General features: G+C 36.8%; 1 protein-coding gene across 32 annotated transcripts in view; it reads right to left on the bottom strand.

The window, feature by feature from the left end:
• The window catches only part of CCSER1 (coiled-coil serine rich protein 1), a 1,487,998-nt gene that overhangs the window by 662,754 nt on the left and 802,737 nt on the right, over positions 1 to 22,507 (bottom strand). For 27 of the 32 annotated variants that reach the window (XR_015165660.1, XR_015165661.1, XM_086406508.1 and 24 more), the window contains one exon: positions 8,423 to 8,500. The exons of 1 other annotated variant lie outside the window; for it this stretch is intronic. Coding sequence is in view for 29 of the 31 variants with exons in the window: in XM_086406508.1 (XP_086262634.1) it covers positions 8,423 to 8,500 (78 nt within the window). In the remaining 2 variants the exon portion in view is untranslated. Of the gene's footprint in view, positions 1 to 517; positions 3,774 to 6,192; positions 6,310 to 8,422; positions 8,501 to 11,636; positions 12,826 to 22,507 lie in introns of those variants that run through there. 4 more of the 32 variants (XM_086406537.1, XM_086406521.1, XM_086406520.1 and 1 more) reach the window with 4 other exon arrangements.

Raw genomic sequence — 22,507 nt, 5'->3', positions numbered from 1 at the left:
ATATGACATAATTAGATCACAAATATACCCAGCCAATATTTTTCTATTTCCAATTTAATCATATTAAAATTTGAATAGCGATTTAAAACATATTAGTGTATAATTTAATTCTTATTATATACATGCAAAAGTTTAAAAATTTGCATCTAATCCTATGCTATATAATAAAAATAGTAAATAAATGTAGGTTCTTTTTTAAAGTTATGTCATGTTAGTATTTGTGTGTATGTATGCGTTTAGGTATATATACAGCTTTACTGATGGGCTTCTCTGGTGGCTTCGATGGTAGATAATCTGCCTGCAATGCAAGGCATTGGGTTGGGAAATGGGAATCAATTCCTGGGTTGGGAAGGTTCCCTGGAGAAGGTAATGGCTACCCACTCCAGTGTTCTTGCCTGAGAACAGTAGAGGAGCCTGGTGGACTACAGTCCATGGGTCACAAAGAGTCAAGACACCACTGAGTGACTAACACTTTATATATTTATCTGTATAATATTTTTATACTTATATTGCAAGCATATGTGTGTGTGTGTGTATATATGTGTGTATATATATATATATATATATATAAAGAATAAATTTCATTTTACAGATTTTCTTACTTGTAGACCACATTAAAGGAAACGATCCCTTTCTCTAGAAATCAGCAAATATAAACACTCAAAGATTTACATTGAACAAGTACTTGAGTAAACTTAGAACTTAATACAAATTCTGATTAGCAACAATTCCATAATCATGATAAATAGACACTGAGAGATGTCTTTAGTATATACATTTTGTTTTCTTCCTTCAGAAGGGACTCTCTTTTATGCAATGACATTTAGCATACTGGAAAATACTAAAATGACTTCTAGAATTTTCTAAGGAACTATCTGAAATTTTGAAATTAGATTTCCTATAGAGATGGCAATCTCAGATGGAAATAGAAGTGGGTTGGAAAAATTTTCTTTTCAACAAACAGCTACTTTTCTCATATCAGTACTATCACAGAATCAACATAATTTTAAGCAAGTATGATCCTCACTATTACTAGTTGAAGGACAGCAAAATATACTACACCAAAACATGCTTCTTTGACAAATGGTTTATCTTGAGTTTATTTTTAAGAAACAGCAGGAGAAGCTCTAAAAAAACTAAGAAGTTACCTTTTGTAAGAAGAATTCACATTTTTAAGATGAACCTCTAATTTGTAAGAGTATCTCCTTCTCTGTACCAGAAGAAGGAAGATGACCAAATCTCTATAAAATTCTATTTATGAAGAAGGCACCAACTTAAATCTGCATAACAATCATATCCTTTGTTTACTGTATTTTTTCCTGGAAACTTCCCATAACCACCCTCCCTACTCCCATCCTTTTGTCTTCAGCTAGAAATGGTGGTGGTTTAGGCCATTTCAAGGAATTACTGCTTTCCTCGGTATCTCCCGCTTATACAGGCAGTATACATATTACTAAACTTGTTTGTTTTCTACAGCTATTCTGTCTCTTATTATTGTAGAGTGGGGTCCTCGGCCAAGAAGGGTAGAGGGAAAGTAATTTTTCCTCCCTCACATAATTTGAGCTATATAAAATACTTGTGAGTGTGCTCTTTTGCTTTGTTTTAATTAATATTCTATAATTATATGAGTTTTCTTGGTTAAAACTTAGCCTTGCTATTTCCCCCATCAGCATTTCAACCACAGATTCACTTAACAAAAGAACTATCAGCTAACTAACACCAATTCTATGTAGCAAGAACTAAAGACCTGGAGATATTCCAGGAATGATCTAGTTCCTAGATAAAGATTCAGGATTTTAAAACGAACCATTCAATGCAGTATGTTAAGGACAACTGCATGTTGTCATCCATGTTTTAAAAGGTGATTTTCACCTCACCTGGTTGACTATGCTGATTTGCATTTAATATTATTATGTCTTCTAAAAGGCGCAAAGTAGTCACTGCAAAATATTAGTTCAATATAACAAATATAGAGTAAAAATGTAGGGTAGCAATATGTACTTCTGTATGATTCTTGTGAATAAAGTAAAATAATGCATACTGATTTGTTACAGATTCTTTAGATTATAAAAATAACATTAGAGTCTTTTAGTTAATATACTCATTTTTCACCAAGTAATTACTTAGTGCTTTATTCACTTTTAGTAGCATATCTCTAATAAATGGGATGTGTAGATATACAATGAAATCTAATTATACATTTAAAGTTTATACAGTTAGCACTGCCTGGGCTGAAGAATAATGGTACAGAGAGAGAGAAGAGGGTGGAGACAACGCAAGCAAAAAAAAAAGGAAGAAAAGCAAATGTAATTTACTTATCGAACTTGATTTTACCCAGCTTTCTTCTCAGTGCCTATGATAAGTGAATATGATCTTAAGAGGCTGAGCAGGCTGTTCCCTTGGGTGGTCTGGGTTCCGCTAGTGTGAGTCGCTTGGTATACTGGGTCTGATTCTAGGGTTTAATGTCTATTTTTATAACAGAGGGCCCCTAAATGAAGCCAATTATTCTTATCCATGGAGCCAAGACACATCAATTTGTTCTGACTGAGGGTCTTCAACAGGTTTCAAGATTCACACCACAAAAGGATTTCTGGCTACTGGTGATTTTCACCTCACCTCCTTCAAGTCTCACAAGGCACATGTCACCCTCAGATCTGTCCAGATTACTTGATATAAAGTTTCTGATCATAACCCTGACCATACCCCTACACTCACAATTATCTTTTCCCTGTGTTTTTTCTCTTTTATACTGCACTTAGGAGCTTCTAACATACCATATACTTTGCTTATTTTTATTTGGTTTTGTTTTAAATATAATAATGAAATGCAAACTCCCTGAGGGATTATTTGTTTGGTTAAAGGATGTAGCTCAAGTACGCAGAACAAGGTCTGGCTTCCAGGAAGCACTTATCAATATTTGTTGAATGAATACATGCATGGATTTTCAGAAGTGATGCCCTCAGAATGTTACCACTAGGTAAGCTGTGATTCCTCCATTAATTAGCAAACAAGTGTGGCAGATGTTGTTTCCAGTGTTTTCATCAATGTTCTTGTCTGAAAGTTGCCTTTAATGTAATACAAAAATTGGACTTCAAAAGAAATACACAAATGAGACCCAGAAGGACACATCAAATGGTAAACTGCTTGTGATTATGAATGACTTTGTTTTCTGCTTCTTGTGTTTTTTGGCTTTCTGTTATACACATGTTAACTTTTAAGTATTAAATGCTATTTTAAAAACCTTACAAAAAAAGAGAGAAAGAAAACCTGGAATATATCATTCAGTTTTAAACCTGATTTTTTTGTTGTTGTTGTTTCTAAAAACCAACATAAATACCTGAGCTAAGTAAATATTAAAGAATGAAGCACATTGGGGGAAGGCACTCCTTTACTAAATACTGGATCACATTGAAGCATGATCAGGATAAGAACTGAATTTAAGAAAGATGATAGCAACAGATGGATCTAAAACAGATTTAAGAAACTACACTTTATTAGCAGTCGGATGAGACAGCCTAATCAATAGTTATTCAATCTTAGAATCGGACTTAACCCATGAAAGTGTTAGTCACTCAGTCGTCTCCCACTCTTTGTGATCCCATAGACAGTAGCCTGCCAGTCTCCTCGATCCACAGGATCTTTCCAGGCAAGAATACTGGAGTGGGTTGCCATTTCCTTCTCCAGGGGATCTTCCTGACCCAGGGATTAAACACTGGTCTCCTGAATTGCAGGCAGAAGACCAGGTACCTTCTGAGCTACCTGGGAAGCCCGGGCTTAACACATAAGTTGACATAATATATTAGCATAACACAAAATACTCTCCTGCTCTAATAGCTAATAAAACAATTAGTGTAAAAACTAATTACTCTTATTCCTTACATTATGAACAATTTTCTTATTTGTTAGAATTCCCTGAACACTACTAACTGTGCCAGGAGAGCCTGCAAAACTAAACATGAGAAAAATAGCATAGATTGCAAATACACAGGTAATTGCATTGAGTTTTTCAAAATCTGTATTCATAATGCAACTAGTTAAGTAGAAAGCTGTGTTTATAAAGCAAGTCCCACCCTTGGAAATGCATTAAAATATTTGCAGAACACACAGAGGTGTGACCATACGTTTCCATACTGATTTATGCTTCACTCATGTATGACTGAGACATAATGTGTGTGAAACCACAGTTCAGCTGATTTTAAAATAGCCATATACAAACTATTAATAATATTTAGAATGACAGTGATGAATAATAATACCTGATGAAATACCTGGTAACTTTAAAACTCTTAAAGTATGAACAAAACATTCCTAGTTCAACTAAACACTTGTTTTAAATATAAGTGTAAAATATATGCCACTGAGTGGAAGATCTTAAAACTTCAATGTTTCTGCCTAAAAGAGCAGTCTCAAGACACTGTGACTGTTCTGAGTCAAGTTTAGGAAGTAACTGAAAGGAAAACTTACACCTAAAGTTAATCAGTCACTTTGAAAATGACAATCTTCTGTAGAACAACAAAGTGTTAGTCACTCAGTCGTGTCCGACTCTTTGCGACCCTGTGGACTACAGCCCACCAGTCTCCTCTGTCCATGAGATTTTCCAGGCGAGGATACTGGAGTGGGTTGCCATTTCCTTCTCCAGGAGATCTTCCCAATCCAGGGATCGAACCCAGGTCTCCTGTACTACAGGCAGATCCTTTACCAACTGAGCTACAAGGGAAGCCCAAGGAAGTTAAAAAATTGTCCATAATGGTGTCAAATTAATTAAAGGATCTGAATCTTCTCACTGTCAGAAAATAAAATTTCAGTGTAGCATTTTGGTCATTCATTCTCAACTGCTTTAACCAAAATGTTATTTGCAGTAGTTCAAACTATAAAATTTTTATAGGCAGCAAATGTGCTTTGTTGAAGTATCTATTTATACAGCTGATGTAATCAGAAGAATCTTGCCTACCTCTTAACATAATCTTGTAATCGACAACATTGCTACCTGACTACATCTATTCATCTTCCATTCTGTTGTAATAACACAACTGACACCTAAGAAATTATTCTTTGATTTCAATAAACTAAACCTGTGCAGACAGAGGAGGGTGAAAGAGGTTAAATTGGCATTGATTATTTAAGACATATTCATCATTTATTTAACAATCTCCCTCATCATAAGAACTATTGTGTTTATAGGCCTTTGCTGAGACACTCTGAAATTATTTTTAAATAATTCTTGCCACTTGCATTAGAAGTCAGAACATGTTGTACTTTAACATTAGTTTTAAGACTCTTGATAAATCTGTGGCAGGCTAGAAGTTGTTTATTGTACAAACCTTTGAACTTAATCACTGTAGTGAATTTGGAAATTTGGAACTTTCTTTTAGTAGTTTTCATTATAATTAATATCTTTTGGGAAATTAATATCTTTTGAAATTTTGAAATTTCTTTTAATAGTTTTCATTATAATTAATATCTCCCGGGGATTCTATTTCCCATCTTAAGCAAAATGTGTAGTAACAGCTATCTTCACAAGGAAATTATATTAATAGATACTGTAGTCTCTTATAGGGCTTCCCTGGTGGCTCAGAGGGTAAAGCATCTGCCTGCAATGCAGGAGACCTGGGTTCGTTCCCTGGGTCAGGAAGATCCCCTGGAGAAGGAAATGGCAACCCACTCCAGTACTCTTGCCTAGAAAATCCCATGGACATAGGAGCCTGGTAGACTACAGTCCATAGGATCGCAAAGAGTCGGACATGACTGATTATATTCTAACATTCATGTCACTGAAACATGATCCATAAAGATCAGTAAAGAACAATTTGTGGCTAATATTGACAGCTTTAAAAAGAAAGAGGTGAAAACATCATCCATAATATGCCAGATTTCTACAAGATTTTTCTTCTCACAAATACTATTGCAAATTTCAAATAGCATGTATGTAGGTATATATATGTATATACACTTGTGATAAATTAAAGATCAAATTATATTTCCTGAGAAAATGTGAGCAAAATATCAAAGATAACAAATTATTCTTATTGCATACAAGAATATAAAAAATTATAAACCATTATTGAAAATTATAGAAAATATATTTCAGTCATGAAAAAGTTACATTAATGAATAATATTCCAAATAGTTACAACTCAGCAGATTTAAAATACTTTACTTGTTTTATTTAAAATATTTCCCATCCCAGTTTTTTTTTTGTTTTTTGTTTTTTTAATACCAATTGCCTTAAAATCTATTATGACAGTTACATCTAGTTACTGGTGGAAGGTTCTGCATGCATATCTTTGTCCTGATTCTGATGCTTATGTCCTAAAATATATCACCAAGAAGTACAAAATATGAAATCTTTAGAACATTATTCTATGTTAATAACTACCCAAATCATATCAGAAACTTGTACAAGGGGATCCATTAAGGACTCACTACTAAGAAATTATTCTTTAACATTACTTTTATCTAGTAAAATACATTAAGCTCTCATTGTCAGATATGAGAAGAGGCTAGGTATGATCAAGAATTAACTATGATCATGGCTTTAATTTTTATTTACACGTTTGGAGAATTAAATACCATTGATATAAGACATTTTGTAAAATCAAGAAAAGTATGGGGCACAGACAGGCATTCAAATGTCAGGCATAAGGAATATCTAGTAGCTAGAACTTAGCTCTCTCCCCACAGATACCATCATGTCTTAGTGGGCATTTCTGACTGGCACCAATAGTGCTGTAGATCTAAGAGGGTTACATTCTACATTTACATTCAGTTATTTAGAAATTTAGAATTTAGTCTGCTAAACATCAGTCTCTTAAATTGAGTAAAATGAAATATCTGAGTGCAAATGCCTGAGTACTTCCTTTTTCCTTGTTATAAGGATAATCACTACTTTTTTAAAAGATCAGATTTACACAAAGAATGTGCATTAGTGAACAAGTGACTTCACTTTTCTGGAACTTAGTCAACTTGTTTGAAAATTGAGGGCACTGAAATAGGTGAATTCTAAGTTTACTTGCAGCTCCTGTGTTAAATGACTTTATGTTGAAATAAGATTTAATGTGGACTATGAATTTATTGTTCTTATTGGACAACTGACTCACAGATTTAAAAACATATGGATTATTAATTGTAAAATACATACTGGTTTTATATCCCAAAGACCTAAGCACAAATAATATGTACTAGAAAAAAAAAATTAAACAATAACTCCTCTTAAACAGATAAATATTGAATTAGTGCACTAAAGCATATTTGAACTTACTAAAACATTAACTTTTAAATATCTGAAACATTATCATTTAAATACCAAAGCACTGGAATTGAAGAAGTATTATAGTCAGAATATTGATATCTAGAATATTTAGGTATTAAGAATAAACATGAAATAAGTATAAGAGAATAACTCAAAAGAAAGGGATAGCTTTTAATTTTTTTTAATTAAAAAATAATGCACATAACTATCTGAAAACCATTTTAGCTGAAATTCAAAACTCTGGTTTATTTCCTAATAGAGATAGACAGCTTTATGTTACATATGTTAATGTACTTTGAAAGGCAACACAAATAAGAACATGAAGATCAGTTGACATTTTATCATTAAACCCCTTCATGAAATCTAAAATTATTTCTATTCTATTATTACTTGCCAATAGAGTGGTAAAAATAATATTAATAATTTTTTTAAAAAAGCAGAGTATTCTCACAAATGTTAGGTTCAACATAAAGAAGATAACTCATTTATGTTTTCATCGAAAGAAAATTTAAAGTTGTGAACTTAGGCAAAGTGAAAATTTCATAGCTTTGTTTAAGTAGATATTTGAATCAAAGTTTTCTAAAATCATTTAGTGCTACTGGAAGTCATCTTGTATTAAAACATGTTTTACAATCTTCTTTTGACAGTTCAACAAATATTTCATATGAAGAAAAAAATGCTAACTTTCAATTAAATTACTTTCTGCAGCCCACACCAAAGCCCAAGAGCTAAAATAGTATTGTAAATTTCTCTGCAAAGTTGTGCTCCCTTTTATGTGCCAGAATGTAAAAATGATGTACTTGGCCCTTGGTGATTGAAAATATAATAACTTTATTCAACTGTTAATAAATAAATCAGTACTTTCTTAAAAATAAATTGTCTTAGTATTCTAATACATCTCTTGCACATGTCTGCAAATTCACTAATTCAGAAGACTGTATTAGCGATGTTGGTTTAAAGAAATTAATAAGACATTGGTATGCTAGTCAGTGCCTGTAATTATCTTTTTCAGTTCCAGAAGGTATTTGGGGATTATTTAAGAGCAAAAGATAAATGGTGTACCACTAAATCCTATTAAATCAATGCATGGACATAGCAGCAATAGAAGTAAATAAGCTGTGGAGGTCTGAATACCAATAAAAAAGATAAAAATGGTTTTATATAGCTACTTACATCATAGCCTAGAAGTTCAGTTTGTGTGGATTTATCTACTCTTGAAGCAAAAGCCTTCTGTAAGTGCTGAACTTTTTCCTGCAGGAAAAAAAAGAGCAAAACCAAAACACATTTTTTGGTGAGTCATGTGCTTCTACACTAATGCTCCCCCCCGCATTAAAATTTGATTACTGTACAATTCATGATTGTGCATATATTTCGCAGTGGTGGCACTTTACTTATCAATTTGAACATTCAGAGGTTTAATTTTCAGGTCATAATAACGTCATTTTTGGCATCTTTTCTTTTAATACAGGAACCACTAAGTCAGAATCATGGCTGAAAGCTAGAGACATGCTTTGCTTAAATCCAATATCAAATGATTATGCTAAGTTTTCTATAAGCTATTGTGTTTTCTTTAAATTGAGAGGATTTTACTGATACAGTTTCAGAAGTGTTTACATTTAAAATTCAAAACATTTTCAGTAAATACCATTTTTAATTATTTATTGCTTCTAATTCTCTCGTTCCAAAATCTACACATTTAGGAATCTGCCCTTTAGGGGAGCCTACATGAATCCAACCCTGTTATAAATAAGAGATACAATGCATGAGCAAAGTTTGGGATTTCATATCTCAAATGCAAATGTACTAATTCTGGCTACTAATGTGACTGGTTTCCCCCGCCTGCCAATGCAAGAGACACAAGAGACTCAGTTCAGTCCCTGGGTCAAGAAGATCCCTTGGAGGAGTAAATGGCAATTCACTCCAGTATTCTTACTTGGAGAATTTCATGGACTGGGAGCCTGGCGGGCTACAGTTCATAACGTTGCAAAAAAAGAGTTGGACACTACTGAAGAGACTTAGCATGCATATACACACAATATGACTGGGCCTCTGGCTCTCGTCTTCTTGCTACTAAATGTGTCACTTAGAGTAAAAATTATCTTTGCATATTTATTATAATGTGTTCACTGTGTGTATAGCACAGCTTGGAGTGCTGTACTCACATGATCAGACCTCATCTGGGGATTTTTTACTATGATTACCACCCATTTCAATGAGTCTGCAAAGTTTAAGTTAACAAAGTTAACTTAGGTTTCCCAAGAAGTTCATGTGATTCCACTAGGTTCTGCTTTTGTCTTACGTTGATTTAAAGGAGAATTTTATTTTGTTTTCTTCACTTGGTCAATAAAATAGCTCTATAATATTTTAATGATAAAAACTGTTATAACTCATCATTTAATTTTTTCCATGAAGAGATAGTAGTCATCACAAACCTCACTAACAATACACAAAACTAATGTTTCTTCTCCTCCCCTTCTCCCCTCAGGTTACTCCTCCCTTTCTCTTCCTTTCCCTCTCCTTAAGAAATACTCTTTCCCTTAAATTAAATTCACTTAAAAGTGAACACTCTCTCTTTCCCTTCAGTTCAGTTCAGTTGAGTCACTCAGTCATGTCCAACTCTTTGCAACCCCATGAACTGCAGCATGCCAGGCCTCTCTGTCCATCACCAACTCCTGGAGATCACCCAAACCCATGTCCATCGAGTCAGTGATGCCATCCAGCCATCTCATCCTCTGTCGTCCCCTTCTCCTCCTGCTCTCAATCTTTCCCAGCATCAGGGTCTTTTCCAATGAGTGAGCTCTTTGCATCAGGTGGCCAAAGTATTGGAGTTTCAGCTTTAGCATTAGTCCTTCCAATGAACACCCAGGACTGATCTCCTTTAGGATGGACTGGTTGGATCTCCTTGGAGTCCAAGGGACTCTCAAGGGTCTTCTCCAACGCCACAGTTCAAAAGCATCAATTCAGCACTTAGCTTTCTTTATAGTTCAACTCTCACATCCATACACGACCACTGGAAAAACTATAGCTTTGACTATAGGGACCTTTGTTGGCAAAGTAACGTCCCTGCTTTTTAATATGCTGTCTAGGTTGGTCATAACTTTCCTTCCAAGGAGTAGGCGTCTTTTAATTTCATGGCTGCAATCACCATCTGCAGTGATTTTGGAGCCCAGAAAAATAAAGTCAGCCACTATTTCCACTGTTTCCCCATCTATTTCCCATGAAGTGATGGGACTGGATGCCATGATCTTAATTTTCTAAATGTTGAGCTTTAAGCCAACTTTTTCACTCTTCTCTTTCACTTTCATCAAGAGGCTCTTTAGATGTTTTTCTGGAACTCTCTTGCTCTTTCCCTTAAATCCTTAATAAGATATGAAAGTTATCCAAGTTGGTTAACAAAATACATACATAATGGATTATGTATGGCCAAACCTTCTAACTTTCCTCTTATAAAACTTCTAGAGCTGCTATTCAGACAATAGTGAAATGGAGATTAGATAATCTAAGATGTAATATGTAAAGGGATGGTTTTCATTTTTTGAAAAGGGTAAGTGAAAATATGGCCACTTTTTCCAATATAAATTTAAAATGAGAATTAACAAGTTGTGTTTATTTAGACTCCTATTAGAATGTGAGGAGAGGGCAAAAAAGTAGTAACACGTAAGGAACCAATAACATTTGCTGTCACTGAATGGTTGTTTAGAAAAAATTAGCCACTTGGAGTGGAAGTGATACGGGATCTTTCTCAGGCAATGACATTTGAAAATATTTAGAAGTGAGCGAGACCCTGACAAAGATATATATATAAACAGCTACTAGTTCAAACTTGCCTAAGGAGAAACAATGAAAGGGACTATAGAAAGAAATGAGACTGTGGTAAATCAAGTCCATGACAGAGAGGATAGAATTCTTTATCAAAGGATTTTAGGTTTATCTTAATTTTTCAAATATTATTTTGAAAATGAAATGAAAAGCCAAATAATACTTTAATTAAATTACAACAGAACTTATTTAAATACTTCCTTTCACCTTACATAAAAGAATCACAAGGAAGCAATCTGGAGAAAAGAAACATTCGAAGTGCATTAAAATTTATTTTATTGGACCATCAATTAATTTCCACATGCATGTGATTTAATATAGCTTTTTTCCAATATTTTTCTACGTAAGCAAACAATTCAATTTCTTCTTCCAGATTCTCTCAGAAGGACAAAGGAATATTAAACAATTCCGTTTTCGGCAGATACATTTTATAAGTAACTTAACCCCAGACACTTTCCAAGGAATGAAAATACCAATATTTATTAAATTGTGTTTAATTGTATAAAATTTAATATTTATTAAATTGTGTTTATTAAACTATAAACACACCTTTTTAAAAATTCTGATTCATAAAACATATGTGTGCTTATTAAACAGAATTAACAAATCACTATCACATTCTATAGAAAAAGTAAGCAAAACATGATGAAAAAGAGGAATTTTACTACGTATATTTTTTATTATTTTACACTGCTGACTTATCTGACTTTTTAATATGTGGAGGTTTTGAATTTTACAGAATATTGCTATATGAATAAAAAATATATAATGGTTTTCTCTCCAAATTTTTGATTAATCTCATCTAACATCAAGAGTAATACAACACCTGTATATTAAAATCAGCTACCATAAATAATGTTTATAAATCAAAGAAAACATAGTTTACAAACGTGCCAAAATTAGTTACTTATATTCACACTTTCCTCTACTTCTGTAATCTTTGCCACTACGCTAACAGAATATAGTTACATGCCAAGCACTGGTATCAAGTAATTTATATGAATCCTCTCAAGAATGTACAATGTCTGTTATTGTCTCTTCTCAGAAAAACAGGAAACTGGTCCTTAGTAAGTTGAAATTGTCACTAAAGGTCACATAGGCTATTAAGTGAAAGAGGCAAGTTGGAAAACCTTTATCTGTCTTCAAAATCTGGTGTCCTTTCTAAAAAGATATTCTGGCTGGAAAAGCTGCAAGTGTCATTGCTGCTTCCACTTCATGTATACAAGGACACATACCAAATGCATAGTCACTATCCAGCTAGTATGAAAATAAAACTGCCTTTGCTGTTCATCCTGCCTAAATGCTCTAATGATTCTACTAAGTCATTCTGCTGTACTATAAAAACAGTTTAAGTACATTAGATGGTGACTGCAGCCATGAAATTAAAAGATGCTTACTCCTTGGAAGAAAAGTTATGACCAACCTAGATAGCATATTAAAAAGCAGAGACATTACTTTGCCAACAAAGGTCCATCTAGTCAAAGCTATGGTTTTTCCAGTGGTCATGTATGGATGTGAGAGTTGGATTATAAAGAAGGCTGAGCACCGAAGAATTGATGCTTATGAACTGTGGTGTTGGAGAAGACTCTTGAGAGTCCCTTGGACTGCAAGGAGATCCAACCTGGTATCCTAAAGGAAATCATTCCTGAATATTCATTGGAAGGACTGATGCTGAAGCTGAATCTCCAATACTTTGGCCACCTGATGCGAAGAGCTGACTCACTGGAAAAGATCCTAATGCTGGGAAAGATTGAAGGCTGGAGAAGAAAGGGGACAACAGAGGATGAGACGGTTGGATGGCATCACTGACTTGATGGACGTGAGTTTGAATAATCTCTGGGAGTTGATGATGGACAGGGAAGCCTGGCATGCTGCAGTCCATGGGGTCGCAAAGAGTCGGACCTGACTGAGTGACAGAACTGAACTGAGGATTTATCAGCTTATTTCCTTTAAGAGCTGAGATTCCAAAAAATACCCATTATTATAACCAACAAGGCATTTGGAACATGAGTCAGGAATAAAACGATAAAGTTTATACAGCGTTATAACACAAAATTGAAAGATGTAAAAAAGCAAACTGAAAACTAAATGTTGAATGGCATTAAATTCTTTAAAAATAGGATTAGTTCAAGCAGGATATTCTAAAAGTATATTCTGCTTAAGTTGTAAGAATCATTTCTGGTGTAGTTTTATGCATTGGCCAATCATAGATCATAAAAAAGTATAATAGATACCATTGATAAATTTGCACTTTCACGTGTGCACATGCAAGCACATGTCATTGGGGAAGAATTGAGAAGGAGAAAATGTGATTTAGAAAAAGAAAAAATAATAAAAAAGCTAGTAAACTTGGCTCTTTTTCAGATTCAACAGAGAAATCAAAAAACTGCACAGGCAAGTGAAGTTAAGGCAATCTGACATCACAACAGCTTTACAACAATTCCTAAAGGACTCTAAACAGGAAAGGCCATGGCTAGAAACAGAAGTATCACAAATACGAAAGATCAACAGTAAGGGCAAACATACAATCAAAGTAAGAAATCATCCACAAACAAGCACAGAATCAAAACCAGCAACTGCTAAGTGAGTACAAATTCAGGATACAGCAAGTCCCCTACATACAAATAGTTCCATTCTAAGAGCAAATTTATATATTCAGTTTGTTCATAAGTCCCACAAAGTTATTTTAGGTACCCAACTAATATAATCAGCTATATAGCCTTGTACTGTAATAAGTTTATAATGATTTTCACAAAATAAAAAATAGCAAAAAATAAAGAGTACCTCTTTAATCTTACAGTATAGTACCTTGAGAAGTACATCAGTATAGTACAACAGCTGGCATACAAGGACTAGCATCAAGTGAACAAGCAAGAAGAGCTGCTGATTGGAGGACGGAGAAGAGGGAGAAGACGTTAGAGCCCAAGGTTTGTCAGCAATAGGAGATGGAGGCTAAGCTGCAGTCTTACTCACGCCTGACATTAATGGCACAGGTTCTGGTTCCTTGCTAGATTTAATTCTATCTACCTCTTGCTTATGGACATTCTGGACTTGAAATAAAGATGCTGTAGTACTGTACTCTACACAGTATTGTGCAATAAAGGACACAAAAACACCACCACCTGTAGAGGATGCATGCACGTGACAATGTGTGCTAGACGTACAAACTAACTTATGTGATTTGACATATAAAGAAACATTCACATCTTTGAAAGTTTGCAACTTGAAGGTGTGTATGTAGGAGACATACTATATTGAAAATGCAGTTGAAATTAAGAGGCCAGAAACTGAAAACAATCTTGTTAGCTGCTGTATTAAATATATAGACTGGTATATCAAAACCTCATGGGAATCACAAGCCAAAAATCTACAATATGCACACACAAAAAAGAAAAAGTGATCCAAACACAAAATGGCAATAAGGGCATATGTCTCAATAATTACCTTAAGTATAAAGGGATTAAATGCTCCAACTAAAAGATACAAACTGGCCAAACAGATACAAAAACCAGACCCACATATATGCTGTCTACAAGAACCCTACTTCAGATCCCGGGACATATACAGACTGAAAGTGAGAGGATGGAAAAAGATGTTCTGTGTAAATAGAAATAAAAAGAAAGCTGGAACAGCAATACTCGTATCAGGCAAAATAGACTTTAAAATAAAGACTGTCATAAGAGACAAAAAAGGACACTACATACTGACCAAAGGCTCAAGCTAAGAAAAACTATGAAAAAAAAAAAAAAAACAACTTTACAATCTGTATGGAAACACAAAAGATCCCAAATAGCCAAAGCAATCTTCAGAAAGAAAAAACAAAGCTGGAGGAATCAGGCTCCCTGACTTCAGACTATATCACAAAGCTACAGCAATCAAAATAGTATGGTATTGGCACAAAGGGGGCATATAGATCAATGGGGCAGGATAGAAAGCCCAGAAATAAATTCATCCACTTATGGTCCATTAATTTATGACAAAGAAGGCAGGAACATATAATGGAGAAAAGTCAGTCTCTTCACGTAGTGCTGCTGGGAAAACTGGGAAGGTACATGTAAAAGAATGAAATTAGAACATTTTCTAACACAATAGATAAAAATAAACTCAAAATGAATTAAAGACATAAATGTAAGATCAGATAATATAAAACTTCTATAAAAAATATAGACAGAACATACTTTGACATAAATTGCAACAATAGCTCTTTGGATCCACCTCCTAGAAGAATCAAAGTAAAAATAAAAATATCAGATGGAGCCTAATTAAACTCAAAGGCTTTTCACAGCAAAGGGAACCATAAACAAGACAAAAAGACAACACACAGAATGGAAGAAAGTATTTCCAAACAATGTGACCGACAGGTATAAATCAGCTCATGTAGTAGGTACAACAAACAGCTCATGTAGCTCAATATGAAGTAAACAAAGAAATGGGCAGAAGATCTAAATAGACATTTCTCCAAAGAGGACATACAGATGGCCAAAAGGCACATGAAAAGATGTCAACATTGTTATTGGAAAAATGCAAATCAAAACTACAATGAAGGATGACTTCACACTGGTCACAACGGCACTCATCATAAAGCCTACAAATAAGTGATGGAGAGGGTGTGGTGGAAAGAGAATCCTCCCCCATTGTTGGTGGGAATGTAAACTGGCACAATCACTATGGAGAGCAGAATGGGAGTTCCTTAAAAAACTAAAAATAGAACTACCATATAACCCATCTATCCCACTCCTGGGTGTATATCCAAAAAGATCATAACTCAAAAAGTTGCATGCACTCTTACGTTCATTGCAGCATTATTTACAATAGCCAAGACATGGAAAAAACCTGCATGCCCATCAACAGAGGAATGGATAAAGAAAGAAGATGCAATGTATGTATATATATGTGTGTGTATATATATATATGTGTGTGTGTGTGTGTTTATACACACACATACACACAACAATTTTAGCCAGAAGAAAAGAATGGAATAATGCCATTTGCAGCCACATAGATAAACCTAGAGATAATCATACTAAGTCAAGTAACTCAGAGAAAGACAATTATCATGGTATCACTTACATGTGGAATCTAAAAAAAATGATATATACGGATTTGTCTACAAAACAGAAATAGATTGACAAACTTCAAAAACAAATTTATGGTTACCAAACTGGAAAGGCATAGAGGCAGGATAAATTAGGGATTTGGAATTAACATTACATACTACTAATATAAAATAGATAACCAACAAGGACAATTAAAGACACAAGACAATAGTAGCATGTCTGCATGCCAAGACAGAAACCAACACCCTCTTCCAACAACATGAGAAACAACACTACATACGGACGTCACCAGATGGTCAATGCTGAAACCAGATTGATTATATTCTTTGCAGTTGAAGATGGAGGAGCTCTGTACAGTTAGCAAGAACAAGACCAGGAGCTGACTACGGCTCAGATGATAAAATGCTTATTACAAAATTCACACTTAAATTGAAGAAAGTAGGGAAAACCACTAGACCATTCAGGTATAACTTAAATCCTTTATGATTATACAGTGGAAGTGACATATAGATTCAAGGGATTCGATTTTATAGACAGAGTGCCTGAAGAACCATGGATGGATGTTCACGACACTGTACAGGAGGCAGTGATAAAACCATCCCCAAGGAAAAGAAATGCACAAAGACAAATGGCTGTCTGAGGAGCTGTTACAGATTGCTGAGACAAGAAGAGGTGGAAGGCAAAGGAGAAAAGGAAAGATATACCAATCTGAATACGGAGTTCCAAAGAATAGCAAGGAGAAATAAGAAAACCTTCCTAAGCGAACAATACAAAGAAATAGAGGGAAACAATAGAATGGGGAAAACTAGAGGTCTCTTCAAGAAAATTAGAGCTATCAAGGGAACATTTCATGCAAAGATGGGCACAATAAAGGACAAAAACGGTATGGACCTAACAGAAGCAGAAGATATTGAGAAGAGGTAGCACTAACACACAGAATGATACAAAAAAAAGATCTTCATGACCCAGATAACCATGATGGTATGATCACTCACCTAGAGCCAGACATCCTGGAGTGCAAAGTCAAGTGGGTCTTAGGAAGAATCAGTACAAAGATAGTGGAGGTGATGGAAGGCCAGCTGAGCTATCTCAAATCCTAAAAGATGACACTGTTAAAGTGCTGCACTCAATATGCCAGGAAATTTGGAAAACTCAGGAGTGGCCACAGGACTGGAAAAGGTCAGTTATCATTCCAATCCTAAAGAAAGGCAATGCCAAGAATGTTCAAACTACCTCACAATTGCACTCATTTCACATGCTAGCAAAGTAATGATCAAATTCTCCAAGCCAGGCTTTAACCGTGCGTGAATTGAAAACTTCCAGATGTTCAAGCTGGATTTAGAAAAGGCAGAGGAATCAGAGATCAAATTGCCAACATCTGTTGGATCACCGGAAAAGAAAGGGAATTCCAGAAAAAATATCCACTTCTGCTTCATTGACTATGCTAAAGTCTTTGACTGTGTGGATCACAACAAACTGGAAAATTCTTAAAGAGATGGGAATACCAGACCATCTTACCTTCTTCCTGAGAAATCTATATGTAGGTTAAGAAGCAACAATCAGAAGCGGACATGGAACAACAGGCTGGTTCAAAATCAGGAAAGGAGTAACTCAAGGCTGTATACTGTCACCGTACTTATTTAACTTATATTCAGAGTACATCATGCAAAATTTGGGTTGGATGAAGCATAAGCTGGAATCAAGACTGCCAGGAAAAATATGAACAACCTCAGATATGCAGATGACAACACCCTTATGGCAGAAAGCAAAGAGGAACTAAAGAGCCTCTTGATGAAGGTGAAAGAGGAGAATGAAAGGATGGCTTAAAATTCAACATTCAAAAAATGAAGATCATGGAATCTAGTCCCATCATTTTATGGCAAATAGATGGGGAAACCATGGGAACAGTGAGAGACTTTCTTTTCTTGGGCTCCAAAATCACTGCAGATGGTGACTGCAGCCATGAAATTAAAAGACACTTGCTCCTTGGACAGAAAGCTATGACAAACCTAGGCAGCATATTAAAAAGCAGAGACATCACTTTGTCAACAAAGGTCTGTATAGTCAAAGCTATGGTTTTTCCAGTAGTCATGTATGGATGTGAGAGTTGGACCATAAAGAAGGCTGAATGCTGAAGAATTGATAATTTTGAACTCTGGTGTTGGGAAAGACTCTTGAGAGTCCCTTGGATTGCAAGGAGATCAAAACAGTCAATCCAAAAGGAAACAAACCCTGAATACTCATCAGAAGGACTGATGCTGAAGCTGAAGCTCCAATACTTTGGCCACCTTATGGGAAGAGCTAACTCATTAGAAAAACCCTGATGCTGGGAAAGACTGAAGGTGGGAGGAGAAGGGGATGACAGAGGATGAGATGGTTTGATGGCATCATGGAATCTAGTCATTGAATCTAGTCATGGAATCTAGTAATTTGACTCAACGGATGCAAATTTGAGCAAGCTCCTGGAGATGGTGCAGGACAGGGAAACCTGGTTTGCTGCAGTCCATGGGATCACAAAGAGTTAGACATGACTGAGTGATTGAACAACAGCAAAAGACAGAAGTATAGGTGAAGGGGGAAAGCTAAAATTGGGTAAAAGGGTACATGATATCAAAACCTGAGATTAATTACCATATTTTAGTATTTTTTATCACCCTTTTGCTAATATACATATGATTTAAACAGTGCCACAACAGTCCTAGTTAAACCATAGAAAATCAAAAACAGGAGGAGTGCTCAGTCGTGTCAAGAGTCTTTGAGACCCTATGATCTGTAGTCCACCAGGCTCATATGTCCACAGAATTTTCCAGGCAAGAATATACTGGATTGGGTTGCCATTTCCTAGAGCAGGGGATCTTCTCAATCCAGAAACTGAGATCACATTTTCTGTGTCTACTGCATTGGCAGGCAGGTTGTTTTACCACTCAGCTCCCTGGGAAGCACCATATGAGACTGAAGGAGAAATCAATGATTTAATCCTTGATGTCTGCTCAAGAATGAGGAGGAATACGGTCTTCTCCCCTCCCCATTTTTTCTTTGATTATACAAATGTAGCCCCCTTGGTCCCTGGGGTTGCTGTGCTCTCATGCCAGCCCACTTGTATCTCTCACAAGCATACTATGCTAATAAACTCACTCTTTGCCTATCACTTTGCCTCACACTGAATTCCTTCTGTGACAAAATGAAAGAACCCGAGCTTAAGTTCTGACACCAGGTGAGTAGTTTGAATTAAAAGACAGTAGGTTCATGGCCCCTTCTAGTTCAAGGATTATGGGTTTGAGTCCCAATCTGAGGTTCAGGTGGGTTCAAATCCTACCCAAGGAGGAGTATGGTTTTGATTATAGCCCCACTATATGAACACATACCTGCTGCTGCTAAGTCGCTTCAGTCGTGTCTGACTCTGTGCGACCCCATAGACGGCAGCCCACCAGGCTCCCCTGTCCCTGGGATTCTCCAGGCAAGAATACTGGAGTGGGTTGCCATTGCCTTCTCCACACATACCTGAGGCTGTGTTATTATCCAAACATTGAAAAGAAAGCTTTGCAAAGAATAGGTTTGAGTTAGAAAAAGGAATATCTTAAAAATATAAAAAGAACACAAAGACTGCTTAAAATAGTATAATCCTAAATTTAGATTCTAAATCATGGATCTAAAGATTAAGGTAATGGAAAGAAGAAACAATATTGAAAGACTGAGACTGCCACTCTATAAGAGGAGAAAAACTAACTTTTAAAATTTAAAGCAATGCAATTCAACATAGAAAATTCACATTGAGTTAATTTTAAACTAGAATTTGGGTGGATGAAAAAGAGTTTGGAGTCTTTTATAAGATGGTGCTCAATGTCAATGGATATGCATGCTTAGTTGCTCAGTCGTGTCCAACCCTTTGCGAGACCAAGGACGGTAGCCTGTCAGGCTCCTCTGTCCATGCAGTTCTCCTGGCAAGAATTCTGGAGTGGAATGCCATTTGCTACTCCAGAGGATCTTCCTGACCCGGTGATTGAACCTGCATCTCTCACATCTCCTGCAATGGCAGGCAGATCTTTACCACTACACCACCTGGGAAGCCCATCAAGATTATTTAAATATAAAGAATAAAAATACAAGGAAAGTTACTGGAATTTAATGATGCCAAGTCCAAGGATAAACTCAGGAAAGAAAAAGCAATATTACAGAGCACATTGATTATTTTTACCCACCATTAATGAGGGTGTATTACTAAAGACATCAGCAGGATTATAAACAAATGGTGACCAAGCAAATTAAACCTCTTCACATAGAACATAAAATTTCCTGGAATTGTCAAGAAGATATTAAAATATTTTCTCACTTTTTTGGTTACAGAAAGTTGCTAACATTAACAAACTGTAGGGAGAGTAACATCAAGAATCCCTGTGTACTCATTACCCACTTTCAACAACAGAGACTGGAATTTAAATACGAAAGGTCTCGTAGAAGGCAATGGCACCCCACTCCAGTACTCTTGCCTGGAAAATCCCATGGACCGAGGAGCCTGGTGGGCTGCAGTCCATGGGGTCGATAAGAGTCGGACACAATTGAATGACTTCACTTTCACTTCTCACTTTCATGCATTGGAGGACATGGCAACCCACTCCAGTGTTCTTGCCTGGAGAATCCCAGGGACGGGGGAGCCTGGTGGGCTGCTGTCTATGGGGTCGCACAGAGTCGGACACGACTGGAGCGGCTTAGCAGCAGCAGCATTAAATCTATACTTAATAGCTGCACTGGTCAGTATTGTCCTTCAACTTAGATAAGAGAAATTTGTATTAGAGAATCCATTCTGGCCATCCACCCACCATGTTTCTGTCTATGGAGAAAGGATTCTCTCCCCATGTACAAAATCAAAGCCATGTTTTCCCTTTCAACCACACTCCAGAACCTTTGAATTAATTGCCTGGTTTAAGACATGACCCAGGTCATTCCTCCTGAGGGTCATGAGGCTCTGAAGGGCCGAATCTAGGACAGTGAAAGACCAGGTTAGTCTGGAGCCAGGACTTGCTCTCTCCCCATTGCCAAGTTCCTTCACAGATGCTAAGGGATCCAAAAAAAAAAAATCTGTAATTTTATCATAGCTTTACAAGTCACTAAAGTGAAAGAAAGTGAAAGTGAAGCCCCTCAGTCACGTCCAACTATTTGCAATCCCATGGACTGTAGCCGACCACTGTCCGCTGTCCATGGGATTCTCCAGGCAAGAGTACTGGAAGTGGGTTGCCATTTCCTTCTCCAGAGGATCTTCCTGACCTAAAGATCAAACCCAGGTCTCCCGCATTGTAGATAGACGCTTTACCATCTAAGCCACCAGGGAAATCCTCAGGACCACCGTGAGCACCCTTTATTGAACACTTGCCTCATGTGGTCTGGAGCACTCCACCTGCGTCATCCCTGATCCTCAAAGCGGCCCAGGGGTGTGGGTGGGAGGCCAAGGCGCAGAGTCTACATGCAGGGCCCTTCACTGTCGAGCTGACCCCATTCAGTCCCTGAAACCCTGCAAGTGTCACCAGCTTGTAGGACCGGGACCCAAACACGCAAGTGGAAGCTGTGCTCCCACCTGTTGCCATGGTGGACTCCGGCTTCTCACTTATCTCCTCTCAACAGGCGCCATGCTCCTGGCTGAGTAACAGCCCCAGTTAGGAGAAGATCACCAAGTGGTACCTGGGCTGGAAGTCCGTGTTCTCGGACCAAGTGCTGGTGCCCCATCCGTCAAGGACAAGTTCAACAAGGCTGTTGACATCATGAATGTTGGTGAGTGGGGCCCCTGGTGGAGGCCCTGAGCACATGAACCACACTGAGTTAGAGTTCAGGCACCTGTGGGCTCCAGGACACAGACTCGTCTCATCTCTCAGCCCCTCCACATAGTTACTTAGCCAGCAGCTGCTCCCCTGTCTTCTGTGGCTGAGAGGAGCACTGTTCCTGAACGGAGGCTCACGTAAGCCGAGTCCACCTCCGTCACCACTGTGCTGGCCGCTCTTTGGTGCGTCTGCCCAGCCGGAGCTGGTGGCCAGTCTAACACTAAGGACTTAACCCGTCATCTTTCCTCACCCACACAGAGTGGAGGAAGGACTTCCAGTACGAGGCCATGCAGGAGCAGCACAAGGCCAAGAACACAGCCCAGGGGGCATCGGCATGCCCACTAGCTCTGTGCCTATGAACTTCAAGGACCTCATCGAGACCAAGGCCAAGGAGCACAACACTGTCTCCATGCCGGTCATCGGGAAGCAGTATGAGGGCAAGCAGCTAGCATTAGCAAGGTATATTTATCAAGTTACAAGGCTAGAACCATTTTATTGAACAGTTTTTAAAGTGAGTCGCCCTTTTGTGTTCTTACCCCGAGTCTCACAAGTGTCAGCAGCTGACTGGTTCC

The sequence above is a fragment of the Bos grunniens genome, chromosome 6 (assembly GCF_055505025.1).
Source record: "Bos grunniens cultivar Pamir isolate PY7600 chromosome 6, Bosgru_T2T1.0, whole genome shotgun sequence".
Lineage (NCBI taxonomy): Eukaryota > Metazoa > Chordata > Mammalia > Artiodactyla > Bovidae > Bos > Bos grunniens.
This window is presented reverse-complemented; position numbering and strand designations above follow the sequence as displayed.